Source organism: Camelus bactrianus, chromosome 13 (genome assembly GCF_048773025.1).
Source record: "Camelus bactrianus isolate YW-2024 breed Bactrian camel chromosome 13, ASM4877302v1, whole genome shotgun sequence".
Classification (NCBI taxonomy): Eukaryota; Metazoa; Chordata; class Mammalia; order Artiodactyla; family Camelidae; genus Camelus; species Camelus bactrianus.
In genome coordinates, this window is record NC_133551.1 from 68,347,253 (window position 1) to 68,367,043 (window position 19,791).

The 19,791-nt window shown below is 41.9% G+C and overlaps 1 protein-coding gene and 1 long non-coding RNA gene across 2 annotated transcripts in view; both read left to right on the forward strand.

Moving 5' to 3' along the window:
• Positions 1–19,223, forward strand: part of SDHB (succinate dehydrogenase complex iron sulfur subunit B) — a 28,974-nt gene extending 9,751 nt beyond the window's left edge. Inside the window, exons 3-8 of the mRNA XM_010957470.3 lie at positions 9,449–9,534; positions 12,020–12,156; positions 12,778–12,894; positions 15,039–15,140; positions 16,441–16,563; positions 18,981–19,223. Of these exons, the coding sequence (XP_010955772.1) occupies positions 9,449–9,534; positions 12,020–12,156; positions 12,778–12,894; positions 15,039–15,140; positions 16,441–16,563; positions 18,981–19,058 (643 nt within the window). The 3' untranslated portion in view covers positions 19,059–19,223. The remainder of the gene's footprint in view (positions 1–9,448; positions 9,535–12,019; positions 12,157–12,777; positions 12,895–15,038; positions 15,141–16,440; positions 16,564–18,980) is intronic.
• Positions 4–5,174, forward strand: LOC141579637 (uncharacterized). Its single transcript, XR_012511435.1, has 2 exons — positions 4–1,574; positions 2,312–5,174. It is a non-coding gene; the product is annotated as an uncharacterized LOC141579637 (long non-coding RNA).
• Positions 19,224–19,791: the final 568 nt, after the last annotated feature.

Here is a 19,791-nt window from a genome sequence, read left to right on the forward strand (position 1 = left end):
AGTATCTCTGTGAAAGCTAGATATTTGAAAAATGAAGGTGAGCTTTTGATCTGATTCAGGGACTTGCTTTTCCCATCCTTGGAAGGTTTAAAAACAGATTATCCATGGCTCTGGAATTTATCATCGCTTTTTAAAACAAGAGTGAGGTAGGTACCTGATTCAAAAAGATAGTACCAAGAAGAATAACTTTTACAAAATTCCTTTCCTCCCTGCACATCAGAGTGTAATGACTTCTAGTAATACTGGTAGAGTTGGCTTTCTGCATAGTATTTGAAGTCATTTAACACATTACAATTTTAAAATATTCGATGTTTTCATGTTAATTTTATGTGTCTGGACCTATGTATTATATAATAGTGATGAATACTGTAATCTTGCCCAGAATGGTGATAGGACGAGATAGGGATATAGTTAAAATATTAAAAATGATCCATACATTAGCTTTCTATTTTTGTCATAACAAACTGCCACAAACTTAGTGGCTTAAAACAACAAAGATTTATTATCTTATAGGTTAAAATTCTGGTAAAGGTCTCACGACTAAAATCAAGGTGTCAGCAGGCTGTGTTCCTTTCCAGAGACTAAGGGAAAATCTTTTCTGTTCATTTGAGCTGTTGGCAGAATTCAGTTGCTTATTAAGACCAAGTTCCCTATTTTCTTGTCAGCTGTAAGCTGAGGGCCACTGGCAGCTTTTAGAGGCTGCTGCATCCCTTGGCTAATAGTCCCCACCTTCAGAGCCAGCAGCAGCAGGTTGAGCCCGTCACATTACATCTCTCTGCACCACTCCTCTTCCATCATCTTCCACTTTAAAGGATCACCCCAGGCAGCCAGAGGAAGACCTGGTGAGCTGGGCTCTAGCTTCGCGCTGCTCCACACCTCCCTCTCCCCTGTGTAACCAGACTGTCCTGTTTTATGATCTGCTTTATTTGTAAATGAGTAAGTGTTTTATTTCTTTTGAACAAAAGCTTCCATGGCATCAAAAAAATTATTTGAAACTACTAATACTCTAAAAGTCTTTTTTACTCTCTTTATCAATACATAACTCTGTTACTGAAATAGAGTTAACTGATATATAATCTTCTCAAGCAGACAAAAGTATCAGATACTCAGCAACCAAAAATTATTAGTAAAATTCAAAGAAAAGAAAATTGTACAGGCCACATTTGCTGACCATAATACAATAAAACAAAAATTCTTATTAAAAACAAAAAACCCAAATTACTTAGAAATTAAAAAGCACTCTTTTAAATAACTACTTGATTAAGGAATAAATAAAATATTATCAGATACTTAGAAAATAAAAACATTGCAAATTAAAACTTATAGAATGTGATTTAAACTGAAAGAGTTAAATTAATCATTATTTTTTGATGGTAAAAAATTTTAAGTGATTGCATTTACATCCAGTAATGGCAGAATAGCTTTCATCAGACTAGCCCTCCCACAAATAATAACTATTCACTCTGGTTTATAAGATAAATATAAGAAGCAGCAACCTGAAGGCACAGGAGAGTGACCAAAGCAGGCCGACACTGGAAGGGAGACGACACTTGGAAGAATAGAATGTTACTTGGGTAAATAAACTGTTCTTGCATGTTTTTTTTTACCTGAGGGCAAGCCCCAGTTGATGTGAGGGTGCAAGGGCTAAAGCTTGATTTAAAAAAAAAAAAAAAAACACAGTCTTACAAGCTTGAACAACCAGAAAATGAGGGGGAAATCCTGGAAAGAAGCACAGAGAGGGAGCCCCAAACTCTCTGCCCCAGTCTTGAGTTCAGCAATACTAATTGTTGCTTTAAAAAAAAATAAAATCAGCACTCTTCTGAGAAATACACAGTCCAAGGTACTACAACATGTTACAAGGTCCGGCATACAATCCAGAATTACTAATCTTACAAAGAAACACTGAAACATGACACGTGCTCAAGTGAAAAGACCGTCAGTGGAGACCAGCCTGAAGCAACCCATTTATTGGAATTAGCAGACAAGGATTTTAAGCGATGATAATTGTGCTTATAGATAAAGGAAGATACACTCACAATGAGATGTGAAGTCTTAGCAGGGAGGTAGAAACTATTTAAAAAGAACCAGTGGAAAATCTGGACTGAAAAATACAATATCTGAAATAGAAAATTGACTGGATAGGCTTAACAGTAGATTGGAAGTGACGGTGGGAAAATTCAGTGAAACTGAAAATGATTACTAGCAATTATCTGTTCTTAAGACAAAAAAGAAACAAAGATTTTTATAAAAGGAGAGAAACTTGTTTATCTATGGAACAGTATCAGAAGATCTAACATATGTGTAATTGTAGTCCCAGAAGGAGTGGAGTTGGAGAATAAGCAAAAAATATATTTAAGAAGTGATGGCCAAGAATTTCTCAAGCTTGTGAAAAACAGTTTACATACTCAAGAAGCTTAGTGAACCCCAAGCAGGGTAAGTACACAGAAAACCATTCAAGCACATCATAATCAAATTACTGAAGATCAAAAATAGAGGAAAAATCTTGAAAGCCATGAGAGAAAAACAATACATACAGGGAAACAATGTGAATGATTATCTACTACTCATCAGAAATTAGAGAAGCCGAAAGCCAATGGAATGACTTCTCTAAATTACCAAACGAAAAAACACTGTCAACTAGAATTCTGGATTCAACAAAAAGATTGTTCAAGAGGAAGATAATCTTAAGACATTTTCAAGTGGGGAGGGTATAGCTCAGTGGTAGAGTGCATGCGTAGCATGCATGAGATCCTGGGTTCAATTCCCAGGACTTCCATTAAATAAACAAACAAACAAACCTAATTACTTCCCCCCATTAAAAAAAAACTATAAAAAAAATTTTTTTAAGATATTTTCAGATAATAGAAAGTAAAAGAATTCATAGCCTGAAACCACATGAAAGAGGAAGTTTTTCAGGCTGAAGTAAAAATAATACCACGTAGAAACTCAGCTGTTAGGAAAGTAACAGAAAGCACCAGATGTGTTAAATATAAAACCATTTTTTCCTCTTAATTGTATTCAAGTAGATACAACTGTTTAAAGCAAAATTATAGTATTGCATTACGTAAAATATATCTTACATAGATGTAATGCATATGATAACTGTATCTTGAGAGCTGGGAGCAAGTTGACCTACAAGGTTGGAAGGTTCTTACATTACATGAAGTGATGCAATACTAACTCTAAATAGACTGAAAACTTAAGGACTTATTCCAGAGTAACCATTTTTTAAATACAGATATATATATATATATATATATATGGAATTTATATATATATATATATATATATATATATATATATAAAAAATGGAATTTAAAAATATTTACTTAATCTAAAAATACTACTTAAAAGAAGGAAGGAAAGAACAGGGGAGAAAAATGTTGGAACAAATAGTAAAATGATAGACCCAATCCAACCATATCAGTAAGTACATCAAGTATAAAGGGACTAAACTCCAATTCAAAGGCAGAGATTGTCAGAATAGATAAAGAAGCAAAGCCCAATCACATGCTATTTACCAAAAAAAAAATGCACTTTAAATATAAAGATGCAGGTTGAAAGTGAAAGAATAGAAAGCAATATTTATGCAAACTTCATTAAGCATAAGAAAGATAGAGTGGCTGTGGTAACGTCAGATAGAGCAGACTACAAGGCAAAAAATACTACCAGAAGTAGGAGGGGATGTTTCCTAAAGATAAGGGTACCATTTTATCAGAAGACATAGCAATCATAAATGTGTATGCAGGCATAACAGAGCTCAAAATTGACAGAATTAAAGGACTTAAGGAATTTAAGGAACACATAACCATCAGCAGTTATTTCAGCAACTGATACAACTAAATTTAAAAGTAAAGACTAGATAATCTGAACATTATCACCACCTCGATTTAATTGATATTTTTGAGACAGTACACCAACAGTTGTGAAATATGCATTCTTTTCAATTGCACGTGCTACATTCACTAAGACACTGGGCCATAAAGCAAATTTCAGTAAATTTCAAAAAGTAGGAATCTTACAGAGTATATTCTCTGGCCACAATGGAATTAAAATTTAAAGCAGTAACAGTAAGATAATTCATGCATCAAAGCAGAAACCACAAGGGAAATCAGAAACTATATTGAACTAAATGTTAATGAAAATACAGCATTTTAAAATATGCAAGATGCATCTAAAGCAATGCTTAGAGGGAAATTTATAGCTTCAAATGCATATATTAAAAAAAGAAAGGTTTAAAATCAGTGATCTAAAATTCTACTTTAAGGAGGTAGAAAAAGAAGAGGGAAGTAAGCTAAAGCAGGTAAAAAGAAGGAAATAATAAAAATAAAAACAAATAGAATGGGGGGAGACAGCTGATAGAAGAAATAAATGAAACCAAAAGTTATGTTTTTGGAAATAACAGATTTGATCGTCTTCTAGCCAATCTGGTCAAAAATGAGAGAAAACAAAATCCCAATATCAAGATAGAAGGGTTATCAAAACAGATCCTATGGATACGAAAATAATGCCGAGTGTGTTATGTATAACTTCATAAGAAATTCAGTAATGTGATGAAATGGACAAATTCCTTGGAAAAGCATAACTTACCAGACTGCTATAACATGAAATAGAAAATATAAATAGTTCTATGTCTGTTATAGAAATTGAATGTGTTACCAAAAACACTTTCACACAGAAAACTCCAGGCCCAGATGGCTTCACTGGTGAATCATACCACACATTTAAGAAAAATCTAACACCAGTGTTCTTTCAGAAAATAAACAGGAATAATCATTTCCTGGTTCATTTTATGAGATCATCATAACCTGATACCAAAATCTAACAAAGACATTACAGAAGGGAAAATTACAGATTGGTATCTTTCACGAACATAGACACAAAAATCCTCAAGAAATCTTAGCTGATCTTTGAATATGTGTAACTGTCCTTTATGATTGGATTACCACATTCTGTTGATTCTTAGTATGTGGTTGGCCTTATTCCTTTAATAACTATGTAAGGTTAAAAAGCTAAAGCTCTAATCTGTTCTTAGAAACAATGATCAGTACATGTATGTAAACTAAAAAAAATATGTGCAGTATACTGTATATATGTATTCACATGCAATATAATGCACATGTGCAGTCAAACTGTAATAATTACCTAATAAAACTGAAAAAGGAAAAAAAAAAGAAAGAAACTTTAGCAGATCAAATCTAGCAGTCTGTAAAAAGGAATAATGCCTTAATGACCAAGTTTCAGTTTATCCCAGGAATATGAAGTTGGCTTAACATTGGAAAATCAGTCATTGTAATTCACCACATAAAGGATAAAGGAGAAAAACCATAATTGCGAATTAGGAAAAGAAGGGAACTTCCTCAACCAGATAAAAAGTACGGAAAAAACCTAACACAGCATACTTAATTGTGAATATTGAATACTTTACCCATAACCAGGAACAAAGCAAAGATATCCACTCTCCATTTCTATTCAGCATTCTAGTGGACAGTCTTACCAGTGAGTAAAGGCAGGTAAAAGAAATAAAAGACATGATGATTGAAAGGGAGAAAATAAAATCATCTCTAGTCACAAATTACATGATTGTTTACACAGAAAATTCCACGGAATCTACAGAACTACAAGAACACAGTAAATTTAACAGGTTGCAGGACACAAGGTCAGTGTGCAAAAATAATTTTTTTATACCAGCATCAGCTGTTCAGAATTTTACTGGAGGTTTTCACCAGGGAAATAAGGCAAGGAAAAGAAATAAAAGGAAATTGGAAAGGAAGAAGGAAACCGTTTCTCTTCACAGATGACATGACCTTATATATAGAAAATCCTAACAAATTCACACCAAAAAGTTACTAGAATTAATAAATTAGTTCAGCAAAGTTGTAGGATACAAGGTAAGTATATAAAAATCAATTTTATTTCTATACCAGCAATGAACAATCCTAAAATTAGAAAATGATTCTATTTACAACAACATCAAAAAGAATAAAATACTTAGGAACAAACTTGGCAAACAACATGCAAGACTGAAAATTATAAAACATTGCTGAAAGAAATTAACAAATACCTAAACAAAAGGACAGACATTTCATGTTTCTGGGTTGGAAGACTTAGTATTTTTAAGGTGGCAGTGCGCCCCCAAATTGATTTACAGACTCAACAGAATCACTCTCAAACCCTACCAGCCTTTTTTTTTTTTTTTCTCTTTTTTTTTTTTTCCCAGAAATTGACAAGCTGATCCTAAAATTCACATGGAAATGCAAGGGACAAAGAATAGCCAAAACAAGCTTGATATCTATGTACAAAAATGTTATTTGCAGCATTGTGTATTAACAGAGAAGGAGTTTAAGCAACCTAAGTGTTCTTCCATAGGAAAATGGCTAGTTAATTACAGTCCTTTGGTGGAGTCGTGAATGAAAAAAGCAAGATGCTATTATATATATATATATATTGCACTTTTTTTTAAGTCTGAGAAAACTGATACCAAATTCTTAATAGTGCCTACCTATTATGAAATTTATCATGAGACAGTTGAAAGGAAGGGCTTTGGCTTTTTAACTAATTATATTTGAAATTTTTATAAGATGCAGATATTAGCTTTTGTAACTTAAAAAAATGAGTAAGTAGAATTGATGTACATAATTTAAAACATGCAGGACAAGAAAAGATAGGTCATTAGAATAAAAAAAGAGTCCCAAAGTGGACTTCACTATATATAAGATGCTAGTATAGAATGGGTTAGGTGGAGGGGGAATATCACAAATCAGAGGCAAAAGAAGGTTTAGTTAGTCATTGATCTGGGATAATTGACTAGCCATTTTTGCAGTTTTGGGGGAATAATTTTAAAATGTAAAAACTAGAAGAAAATTCAAAATATTCATCAGACCTCAGGAAGAGGTGTAGTCTTTTTAGACTTAAAAAGGGATAGTATCATAAGGGGTAAAATGGTCAGCTTTTAACAATGTAAACACTTAGATTTTATGTGTGTTTTATAAATTCTGTTAACCAGAATTGGAAGTCACATAGCCAGTTGCGGGTTGAGGGCAGGGGCAGGATCAGCAATAGGTGTAATAGATGTGTGATGCTGTGCTATATGTTTGGTCTTATCCGGGATTTCCAGCTTCCAAAACCCTTGTAATCCTAAAGAATAAACGCTGTAGGGTTATCTTTTGTTATATTTCGTTTTTGTTCTCAGTTCCTGAAATAACTTCAGATAAATAGTAAAGGTGAAATGAGTATCTTTTGTTATTCATAACAAGGCCCTTTGAACCACACCTGAGTTTATATTAATGAGGTGATTCATTAAAAGCCTAGGTGACCACTGGTTGGGGGCTGGTTGCTAGGGGATCCAGCCATGCGATTAAAGGGCTGGAACTTTCAGCTCCCTCCCTGACCTCCTGGGAGAGGAGAGGGGCTAGAGGTTGAACCACTCACAGATGGCCAATGATGTGATCAACCAACCGTGTGTAATTAAAGCCTCTATAAAAATCCTTGAGGGACAGGGTGTTCAGAGCTTGGGCTGGTAGACTCCAAGAGGTGCTGGGAGAGGGGCCTGCAGAGGAGGAAATGGAAGCTCTCCTCCCCTTCCCACATACTTTCCTTCCCCTGTGCGTCTCTTCCATTTGATTGTTCCAGAGTTGTGTCTTTTTATAATAAACCAGTGAACTATTTGAATTGTGAGCCACCATAGCAAACCGAAGGAGGGGGTCATGAGAACCTCCGATAGATGGTGTCAGAACTGAGTTACATTGTGGGACACCCACTTGGTGTTGCAGAATTGCTTAGTGTGGGAAAAAGACCCACACATTTGATGACCAGAGGTCAAATACTGGGATGAGTAGTAGTGGAGTAGTGAAAAACAGAAGAGGTTTTCCTTTACAAGATGATAGGCTCAAATCTTTAATTTGGAGGAGGGGGAACCCAAGATTTCAGTAAACAAAGAGGCAAAGAACGTGGACAGGCTGAATTTATAGAATTAGGCCACTTAGAATAAACACTCTTTGCAGGCAGAAATTTTCATCTGTTTTGTCCTCTGGTGTATCTTTAGCACCTATAACAGAACCTGGTACAGAGCAGGCTTTTCAAAGATCCCAAATTAAAATGCTGACAATAATAACATTTCTCCATTCTCAGAATAGCAGAGGTTTTTAAAGGTTACAATTCCCAGTGTTAGCAGAGATACAGTGAAAAGGGTGTGGCATGTTGATAGAAATGTGTACAGATAATGCAGATGTGTTAACTAACCTTAATATGGTAATCATTTCACTATATATATGTATCAGATTATCCCATTGTGCACCTTAAATTTATACAATATTATTTGTCAAAAATGATCTCAAAGCTGAGGGAAAAAGGAAATGGGGGGCATGCTTTTTAAAATCTAGAAAAATGCTAAGAGGAGTAGAGGGATGGCAACCAGGAAATAAATTTGCTAAGCACTTATCTGGGCCAGGTTCTATGAAAATCACATGTTTTTATTTAAACTTCATAATAATCCTGTGATATAAATGTTAATTCCATTTTAGAGATAAAGGCCTTCAAAGAGAAGGCCTTTCCATAGAATCATGGTCTCTGCGTGATGATAGTCACAGTTACACTGAATGTATATGAGCTAAAAAAAAAAAGGACACAAACGAACTTATCTACAAAACAGAAACAGACTCACAGACATAGAGAACAGACTTACGGTTACCAGAGATTAAAGGTGGTGGGAAGGGATAAATTGGGAATTCAAGAATTGCACCTCTTGAGGAGTGATGGAAATGTTAGCTATCTTGATTGTGGTGGTGGTTTCATTGGTGTATACATCTATCAAAATTCATCAGAGTGTACGTCTAAAGTATGTGTGGTTTACTGTACAGGAACCATACCACAATAAAGGGGTTTAAAAATGAAAATAAAAAAATAATAAATAAATAAACTGAATGTATGTGGCAGACTCTCCTCTGAGTGTTTCATTTTCCTGAGTGTAAATTCACCTGCAACAGTCCTATGAGACATAGGCGTTGCTCTCTGTGCTTTATAGATGGGAAGCTATTAACTAACCATCTAAAGCTACTTACTGGCTGCATCCAAAAAACAAAACTAAAATTTGGAATAAATTATTTGGGAAAACTTTTCAGGGAGCTTTAGAAGGAAAAACAAAAACTGCCAGTATGTGGAAATTGTTTCCTAACCTAAATACTTATCTACTTCTTCAGCTTTCCATTTCCTAGAGATGTGGGTGCAGTGTGGTCATCAGAACAGAACTCTGCAGTACTTAAAATGTGTAAGAATGTACAAAAATAAAATTATCAAAAAAAATTTCTGAATGTGACCTGAGAAAGCCAATATACACAGGTGTCTCAGAGCATATTATGATAAAAGTGTAGGGAGATTCAGCTTAACATACATACAACTGGGTCAGTCTGTTTGTTTTTTACTTTTGTGGATTTTTTTCTTTTTTGGTCAGCTGTGGCCCTATGGTATTGGATGCTTTAATCAAGATTAAGAATGAAATTGATTCTACCTTGACCTTCCGAAGATCGTGCAGAGAAGGTAAGCGTTTCCTTCCCCGTTAGGCTCGGACACTTTTGCTCTGGTTCCCAAAGGAGGCCTGGGCTGGCCAGAACTGAGGGGGGTACCTGGAGGGCAGCTGCAGCGCTCTGCCAGGTGACCTTGCCACCAGTCATAGTTTCTTTTCTTGGACAGAAGTGTCGGAAATTTGAACTGTGTTACGAGTTCTGGTTTCTGAGTTTGCTTCCCTTCGGGAGTTTTCACTTGCATATTCACTGCATCTGGCGGTCCCTGTGAGCCACTGTACCCTTAAAGGACCAGCACGGATATGCTGGCTGACCACCACGGAGCTCATTATTAGAGGGGCAGTGGGGGATTTCCAGCTGGTGCTTGTCACACTTGACTCTTGTCCAACAGCGGGACGTGTGTTCCCCTCCAGCTCCCAGCATTACATGTGCACAGAGCGGGTGGTCAGTGGGTATGTTCTGGGTGGGAACAGCAGTCCCTGCAGTGTGCTGCTGATGCCACAGGGGCTGATTCCAGGCAGTGTGCAGACCAGCATTTTTTACTTTAATAGCTATGCATTTATTTTATGTACTAGAAAAATATAGTTACTAATGATAGTGTAACTGATAAAAATGATTTTTAAAATACGAATTTAAGTTAAAATGAGTTGATTTAAAGAAAATTCCTAATCATTCAAATGGTACTCAGGTGTGGGGAAAGTCACACAGGGTGCTATGAAGGCTGACTGATCTGACGGCTGTGGAGCACAGACTATGTGCAGGCTCCATCCATGGACTTTACAGAGTGAGATGGACAGGTGCTATGGTTATTTACACTCAGTGTACACATGAAGGAACTGAGGCCCAGGGAGACTTCCAGAAAGACACATAGATAGATGGTGAGCCAGGAGTCAGCCAGAGTTGTCAGATTCCAGAATTGCACTCCCAGGCAGTATACTCCACTGGCCAGGCTTGGAAAACCTGGGATAAAACCAAAACAGGGCAGCTGGGGCCAAGACCAATGGCTGTAATCGAACTTTCTCCCTCAAATAACCTTCCATAAAAAAAAAGTCATTACAGCTATTGGCCCGTTGCTTTTTATCTTTGTTCTGCTGTGCATTTCAAGCATTTAAAGTCCTACTTCTAAGACATCTGTTTTGATTCAGCTAATCTTACAGGATTGGACTTCATGTAGCAAATGCTGACAGATAATGATAGTGTGGCTGGATCCTGCTATTCAAGGAACATTCTGCTGTAGTTAAATACCAACCTTCCCCACATAAGTCCTGGCAACACAGGAAATAAAGATGCTTTTCAGTAACTTTTCCCCGTAAAACTCTTTCATAGCCAAGAACATAAGGTGTGGCGCATGTGAACTAAAAAGAATGAGGCAGAATGATATTAATTGCAACTACTTTTGTTTCCATTGTTTGTGAAGAGAAATTTCCAAGGAAGCCTTTTTAAGAGAGGTTTCATTGAATTTGTTTTTCTTTTTCTTTCTTTCTTTCTTTCTTTCTTTTTTTTTTTTTTTTTTTTTGTATACCATTTCTTATGAAAGAGTACTGCTCTAGTCGAATGCCAGGCATACGTAAATATATTGATAATACTCAATCTCTTGGGGAACTGTAGGAGTATTTGCATAAGACAGATCTGTATCATCTCTTTATTAACAGGAGAGGAGAGAACATAGTCCTATGGAAGTGACAGCTCTGTAAGTTTCACAGGTAGTCACATTCCTCTGGGCTGCTGTCTTCAAAGAACAGCTTCAGAGAAGTGGTAGCAGGGCTATAGGTTGCAGAGTCATTTTTAACACTGAAAAACCTAGGAAATTCCATACACAGGAAATGAGTCCGGGCTAAGAAAATTCTCATTTCTGGGTCTTTGGTCAGCACCTTATTTTTGCTTGCTGTGGTTTGCTTTGGTTTGGTTTCACATGAGTTCATTCTTCTTAAAAAGTCAGTGCTACGGCAGCTCATGTGGGTTTCACATCCCCAGTGCAGCCACTGCACTGCTCTGGGGAGACGGGAGAATGAGAGCTGTCTCTGGATAATCTGCATACAGCCCTCAACTTTAAGATGATCGAGACTGTTGATTTGCTTTGGGGTGTTGTATCTGTTAAAAGCTTGAGTTCAAATTACAGTGGCTTCAAAAAAAAAACAAACCAAAGGCTGATTTATCTCTCAAAACACATGAAGCAAGGAGCTAGGGTGGTGGGGGCACTCCACGATGCCAGCAGCGCCCCCAGGCTCCTTCTGTGCTCCAGGACCACCCTTAGCAGGCAGCTTCCAACCGCAGGGTTGCCTCGTGGTTTCACAGGATGGTTTTTGTAACTACAGTTGTTAAGTCTACATTCTGGGCAGCAGGAAGAAGGAAAAGGAAAAAAAAGCAGCAGGCACCTCTGCACAGGTATGTCCCACGTCAGCGCTGCCCCTGATGGTAGGGCAATGACAATGCAGGGGGAAGAATTTGAGGCTGGACTGACTGCACTTGGGGAGGGCGGCGTTGACTGTGTTTTCTCGCAGGTATCTGCGGCTCTTGTGCGATGAACATCAACGGAGGCAACACTCTAGCTTGCACCCGAAGAATTGACACCAACCTCAACAAAGTTTCAAAAATCTACCCTCTCCCACATATGTATGTGATAAAGGATCTTGTGCCTGTGAGTTTCTGCCCGTTTGCCTCTCTCTCTCCACTCCCCCCCAACTTTTTTTTTTTTTTGAGAAGGAGGGCAGAGGTACATGTGTTATGCTATAGATCTTTAGGGCAAGCCTTTTCCCTGCCTGACTTTAGTTAAGGAATTTGAATGGCAGAAGATAAGTGGCCTAGAAGATCCTCCAGCAGCTCGTCTCATGAGGATTGTTTGGGAATAACAGGGCACAGAAGTTTTTTGAACTTGAAACATTTTCAGAAATGAAAAATCTGGCCATAACTACAAAGAATTCATGTGGAAAATGCCAACTGGGAGAGCAGCCGTTGTTACATGTTTTAATTTATACCTCATCTGTTTGACCACCTTCCATTTTTCTGACTGAATGTTTTAAAGGACAGTGGCGAGACAGGACTGTGGGATTGGAAAGTTTCCCAAGTGGGCAAAGAGGAGATTTCCTAATCATGCTTACATTGTGACCGTTTCTCCTTTGGTGACCTTTGCAAGTATCAATGCCAAAGGAAGAGAGTGTCACAGGGCAGAAAAGTAGGCAGTGTCCAAGAAATGGGGTAAATAGGAAAGCTAAGGGGTGGTGGTGGAATCTGACGCATTTCTTCTTCCTCTTTATCTCAGGATTTGAGCAACTTCTACGCTCAGTACAAATCCATTGAGCCTTACCTAAAGAAGAAGGACGAGTCCCAGGAAGGCAAGCAGCAGTACCTGCAGTCCATAGAAGATCGGGAGAAACTGGTCATTAGTCCCAATTTATTTTCTTGATTTGAGGAATTTTGTTGCAAAGATGTTTGCTGGGAAGTGTGACTTGAGGGCTGAGGGAGGGGCGGTGGCAGCATGAGATGATACAGACCATTTAGTGTCTTCTGGAAGGGAACTTCAAAACTGCCTGTCCAGGGTTGGATATCCATCCTCTTGGGGCCGGGTGGGTAATGCGAACCCATGCAAGGACCAGTGATCTACTGATTGTTGTGTGAGGCTGTGAACAGGCCTTCTCACTCTTAGACTTGCTCCTTCTTTGTACAGCCTGTAAAGTCACTGAAAGCGAAGGACTTACCGAGTTTTTAGTCTCTTGCACACTCCTCTAAGAAGTCTCTGATTTGCACACTCACTCCCAGCATACTCAGTGTCCTTTGGAGAGGAAGAGTTGGGAAGGGGACCATAGGTCCCAACAACGTGCCTGCACAAGGCCAAGGAACATGTGCTATCTCAGGGTCACCACTTCACTCATTTACATGACAACCCTTTAGCAGAACGAGCACACCTCAAGGGCAGGGGCTGGGTCTTACCCCTTTCTGGATTCCAGGATCCTGGTATGTGCTTTTTATCAGTAAATATTAGTTGTGTGAATGAACAAATGGATTCTCCCCTTTAGGTCTTGGGGAATACTTAACCCCTCTCCTTTTCCCCATAAAACATTAGGAAAGGAAAGTGCTGGTAAGAATGCCAAGCTCTGTCATCATGGAGATGACGAGGGCCGATGCAGTGATGTTGTAAGTCAGAGTAAGCAGCTGACTTCTCTTTCAAGAGTTTCTTGTTCTCAGGATGTAGCTCTGCCCCCAGTTTCCAACTCGCAGGGAGCCTGACGCATCCCAGGGTCCAGGTTGGAACTGGCCTCTCTGGCCCAGCGGGCTGTCTCGCGTTCCTCGGGTCGGCAGGCTTGTAGCTAGTAAACGCCTCCTCCGTGTGGTGGTACTAGGGAGAGGAGGTTCCCCTGAGCGTGTGCTCTAGTCAGAATTTACTCATTTAAATTCCAAACTGTGCTTATTCGGCCTTTTTCTCTTCTGTAAATTAATATGCTGAACCTAGCTTTTTCCCCATGATTTTAAATAAGCCATTATGCTCATAATGGATAATTAGAAAATACAGAGAACTAACTTTTAAATAATTTATAATTTTACCACCCAAAGATAAATCTCTGTCGACAACTACCTTTTTATAAGTGGACTAAAGAATATGACGGTCATTAAAGCTCTTAATCGTGTGACCTTATGCTTTCTAGACCAGTGGGGCCAGTTTACACTCCCACCAGCTTCCTGAACAGAACATAGGTTTTGTTGAAGACTTGTGGTTACAGTCGTAACCATCGACTGTCATCTGTTTTCAGCTGTCATTTCAGATGTCAGTGTGCCTTTCTGTTTTACCACTTTGAATCAGCTTCTGTTGTTCCCCAAATCAGAAAGTCCAGTTTATTAGAACTGGTTGGGCAGATTGAGTCAGTGTGGCAGTGTTAGGGTAGGGATTCCAGAGTCAGGCTGCCTGGGGGCCCATCCCAGCTCTGGCATTTGCAGCTGTGGGACCCTCAGCAAATGACCTACCCTCTCTGGACCTCGTGCCTTACCTGTAAATGGGAATCCGATAGCACTCACCCCAGGATTATTGTGACAATCAAATGAAGTAAAGTCAGTAAAGCACAAGGTGCTCAGTTTGGGTTGGCTGTTTAGGACGATGTTGGTGTTCCCACTGAAAACCTGAAGTGAGGTCTCTGTTGAGCCAGGGCAGAGAGGCTGGTGTAGACTCCACATGCCTCGCACCCAGGGCCTTTTTAATTTCTGTTAGATTGCATTGGGGGTGGTAAGGTTTTTTCATGTTTTCTTTAATTTTTTTTTTAAATAAATGGGGTAATTTATTAAAGAATAAGTACACTCAACTTAGACTTAAGAACTCTGGGCTGTAATTCAGCAAATTTCTAAATTTCAATTCCAAGATCTTTTTTATGAGTCGGATAAATCTCTGCAAACCACTCCTAGGATTTTGCCAAGAACGCTCACGGGCAAGTGGGCGCTTTGTTCACGCACTGACCCCAGACCTCACATTTAATCCGCTAAGGACACAGCCATGCCTCGGTCGCGGCCCCTGACTGCCCTGTCCTCCCCGCGCAGGACGGGCTGTACGAGTGCATCCTGTGCGCCTGCTGCAGCACCAGCTGCCCCAGCTACTGGTGGAACGGCGACAAGTACCTGGGACCCGCGGTGCTCATGCAGGTGAGGTGCTCCTGCCTGACTTTAAGAGAAACTGAAACTCAAGCATCCAGAAATCCAAAAGGACAGTGTATTGTTGGAAACCAGGTGTTTGAGGCGCAGCGGCTTCCTTCCTTGGCATTCGTTAGAGAGAAGTTACATGGCCTTTTAGTCAGTCTGGGGCTTCCTCTGCAAAATGCCTTCACGTCAGTGTGGGGAGGGTCGTGCCCGGGGTGGTGGCTGCGGGGTGGCAGCCGTGTCTTGCAGATGTTTACAGCGTTCTCCTGTGCAGCTGGCTCTTCCCTGCCCACTTGCCTGCTTTCACCAGACTGCATCTGCCAGAAGGCTCCCCATCTCCTTCCATTTTTAATGTGCAAGCAGGAGAGAAAGACATTTTGTTGAGGGGCAATTACCCGGGTGTCAGGTTGGCAGTAGTTTCCAGGCCGGTGAAAGCCTGGAACGCCGGGTTCAGGGCTTGCGTGGGGAGAGAGTGGTACCACATTTCCTTGCCATCCACTCTGGGTGCAGCTCACTGCAGGGCCCCGTCTGCCTTCTCGCGAAGCTTACACTTTTTACATTTATAGTCAGTGCTTTTCACACTCTTAAGCAACTCAAAAATAACTTCTTGTTTCTCATTGTCCCACAAAAAGAGAAGTTCTGTGGTTGTGTGACAGTTAGCAGTACTGATTCCTGGCCAAATTAAAGACCGAACAATGAGGTGCACCCACAGCTGGCGCTTGTCCCAATGATCTGAGTCGCTGGGAAATGTGAAGGTCCTCTCAGGAACACGGCCAGGGCAGGCCCAGTGATCAGAAGCTTAATCAGTGTTCAGCTGGCTGGGCTCAGGCTTCTGGGATGGATATGCTAATTAAAAGAATATATATATATATAAGTAGAACAAATATTATCTCTTCAGAAGTCTGTTGAGTCATCAGTTTACTCAGAGACAATGGGTAGTGCTGTGAAGACAGATAAAGAGAGTCGTGTGACACAGGCCCTGCCTTCGCTCGTTCATAATCTGGGAGGAAGCTGATGAGCAACATGAAATCATTTGAAGACGATGCCTAGTTGTATATAATTAAGCACCAGGGTCCAGATGCGTGTGGTTCAAAGGTTTGTGGGGATCATTAATCAAGATGATTAAAAGGTGTTACAGAAGAGTTAGGAGACTTTCTTTGAAAAATGGCAAGAGCTAGAGTGTGGGGACAAGGCATCTAAGCTGAGAGTCCCCTTTCCTCTGCACGCCTAGAGCTTTGAGCTGAACCAGAGGGCTGCTCTGGCCACTTAGGGTAACAGCTCAGCTAACCAGTCCCTGGCTTCCCAGGCCTATCGCTGGATGATCGACTCCCGGGACGACTTCACAGAGGAGCGCCTGGCCAAGCTGCAGGACCCGTTCTCTCTGTACCGCTGCCACACCATCATGAACTGCACGAAGACCTGTCCCAAGGTGCGTGGGGCCGTGGCCCTCGGCTCTGCTGCGGAGCTGGCGTGTGCTGGTGGGGAGCAGACTGCACGCGTCGTGTCGGCGTGAGCCGCAGGCTGTCGGCACTTTGTTGCACGGAGCAGACTCTCCAGGCCCCTTGAGAACGATTTTTAAGTCAGGTTCACGGGGGCTTGGTGGAAGTCAGGGATGCCACGGGGGCCCGTGAACAGGAGCCTGTGTTCAGCCCAACTGGGTAGGAGCCACAGGAGGAGAGCCGTCAGCACACAGGCAGCTGCAGGGGCCAGGTTCCCTCTCCCTGCCCCAAGGTCTGTCGTGACATCACTGCCGGTCTGCTCTGCTCCCTGGCAGCGGGCCTGCGCTTTCTCTCTTCTCTGTCTTTTCTCAGCCTCAGAGCTCCTGCTTACTTAGCCTCCACTCCCTCTTCTGTTCATACTTCCTGCTTCCGGGGCCCACCCTGACCTGTGGTTTCAGCGTGTGCCCGTCTTCCCTCAGTCTTTCTGGGCTCACGTTCCTCAGAGGGCATCTCAGTGGCCCAGCTCAGCTTTCCCCGGCAGCCCCTCATCAGAGCTGGCTGGCCAGCTGTGGTCGGGCACCAGCCCTGGTCCAGTCAGGGCAGGGAGCAGCCAGGGCTGCCCTTTGAGCAGAGACTGTGGGCAGAGCAATTCCATTTTAAAGGTGCAATGAGCAGACAGCAAGATGGAAAGCTCTAGGACAACCAGATCGCAGTTAAAAAAAAAAAAGGCAGCATATCTTAACTAACATGAAACCCAGAAAGGGTAATTCCGCTGTGTTTCAAGGGGCCCCACCCTCCGCCTCTGTGCTTCTCACGTGGGTTCTCACGTGGGAGATCGGCTGTGAGGCCTGGTGGGGTCCCGACCAGCGGGAGAGCAAGGTTCTGGTGTCCCGCTGCCTACGTTTCCACCGAGGGTCTGCCCAGCGAGCTGTGTGACTTCTGAGGCAAGTCATGCCACTAAAGTGCTTAAAACAGTGCCTGGCACATGGTGAGCACTCCATAAACGGGACCTTCTGTTACTTCAAAAAACAAGTGGGTGCTTGGCCCCTTGTAGCTGGTCGGTCAGAAGACAGCATCTCCAAGGCTGGGGCCTGGCTTCTGTACTTCTTCCAAAGCTCCGCAGAGGATCCTGAGGGGCGTGCCTGGGCATGAACCTTTACATCGCAGAGGGCAGCAGACGGACGGAGGCTCTGTGGGACTGTCTCCGTGTCCCGCCCTCCCCTTCAGTAAAGCGGGGTGGACGCTGGGGCTGTGAGGCCAGACCAGACACAGGCCCAGATTGTTTGAGCTAGGAGGGATCTTGAAAATCATCAGGTGCAACCCTTTTACAGCTGGCAAAGCTGAGCCCAGGGGCAGGGGTGGAGAGGGGAGCAGCTTGCCAAGGTCACTGTCAGGTTGTGGGCAGGGCAGGGCTAGACGCAGGCCACCTGCCTCCAAGGCCAGTGCCTGCCTTCCTGCACTGGGACTGGGTGTCATCTTGTTACCGACGGCCTAAGTCTAATACCCTTTCGATGAACAGGTGGGGCAGGGGTAGTCATGGTTCAGTGTTCAGAGGGTACGCTGTGCAGGGTCTTCCCCCGCCCGGCAGCAGTGCTGTTACCAGACTCCTGTGTGCCCTCCCAGAGATACCTGATGCTACGCGCAAGTGTTGCCTGTGTCGTTTGTCACGGTCATCTTCCTTTTTCACTTAATGTCTCAGAGATGATTCCCTGTCAGTCTTCTGAAGTGTCTTCTCTGTCCCTTTTCTCTCTCTCCAAAGACCTTTTTCTCTTTCTTTCTTTCTACACACTTTATTTCCAGAGTTAGAGTTGTCCTAAAATAAGGGGACCTTGCATTGACCCGAGATGAGTGTCTAATTTTACCGAATACTTGGTTATCTCCCTTCCTACTTCTACGAGGCTGGCGTTCACTGGGTTTAATTACTGTGTGTCCTGCAGAACAGATGTTTTGGCTGCAGGGTCACACTGTAGCTAAGGCCAGTGTTTTCGGCCAGTTGACTCATACTGGTGCTTCTGAAGGGTTGACAGAGGGTCATTTCTGACACGTGCCTTTGAGAGCTTGTGGGTGCTGATTTAATCATAATGATGTGACTGATGTGGGACCTTAAGAGACGTCTGGCTGGTTGTGACACGCAGTCATAGAAGAGATGGCTCTTCCCCGGCTTGTTTACCTGCTACAGTAGCCTCACCAGCAGAAATCCAATGAGACAGGGCTCTTGACAGAGAGAGCTGGCCGCTTTTCAGATATCTAAAAGCGGAAACAGAGGAGAGCTCTTAGGCCAGGTCTCCGGTATTAAAGGACTTGATCTGCAGTCACCGTGCCCTGAGCCTGCTTCCCCCAAGGTCGTGGGACGCTTCCATTCGGTTTCACTTACCGTTTGGTATTGATTCTCTTCTCTTTTTTCAAGGGGCTGAATCCAGGGAAAGCTATTGCTGAAATCAAGAAAATGATGGCCACCTATAAGGAGAAGAAAGCCTCAGCTTAACTGTTCCCATGCCAGACAAGACTGTAACCAGCTCAGCTGAACATAATTTATATCTAATTTGAGTTCCATCACCAGTCTTGATTGTCCACAAATACAGCATGTATAATAAACATTTTAAGAAATAAATAAATGTTATTCTACGTTGTTAACAACAACAACAACAAAGCAAGCCTGTTCCTTGTACTTGCTGCAGAGGGATGTGAAGTTTCCAGAAGGAGGAGTCCTTGTCCTTGAGGAGGGGGCCGGGGCTTTACAGTGGGTGCAGGCAAAGTTGGTGTCACACAGGACCTGGGGCTTGTCCCCAGCTTTGCCATTCAGCGCTGGACAACCTCGGGCAGATCCCTTCTCTTTGCTGCTCCGTTTGCCCGTCTGTGCAGTGGTGCCGTAGCTGTGCCAGCCTCACCCCCTTGGTGCGAGAATGCCCACAGTTACTCCAGTGCTCAGTAACAGGGATCCGTTACTGTACAGACAGAGCAGCCCGGCTTCTACAGCTCCCAGTATTAGAATTACTTAAAACCAGACCCTGGTAAGTCTGTCTGTCTCATTGAGGCAAGGTTACAGATTCCTGCAGCTCAGCTGTGAACTCCAGTTAGTTCCACAAATGACCTCCAGAGCCCTCCCAGGGAAAGCATGAATTCCCACCACCGCTGCCTTGGCTGGGATGCTTACTACAAAAGTGGTAACTGAAAAAACAGTGCAAAAGTGTGTCAAGTTAAAAGTGGAAACTGAAGCT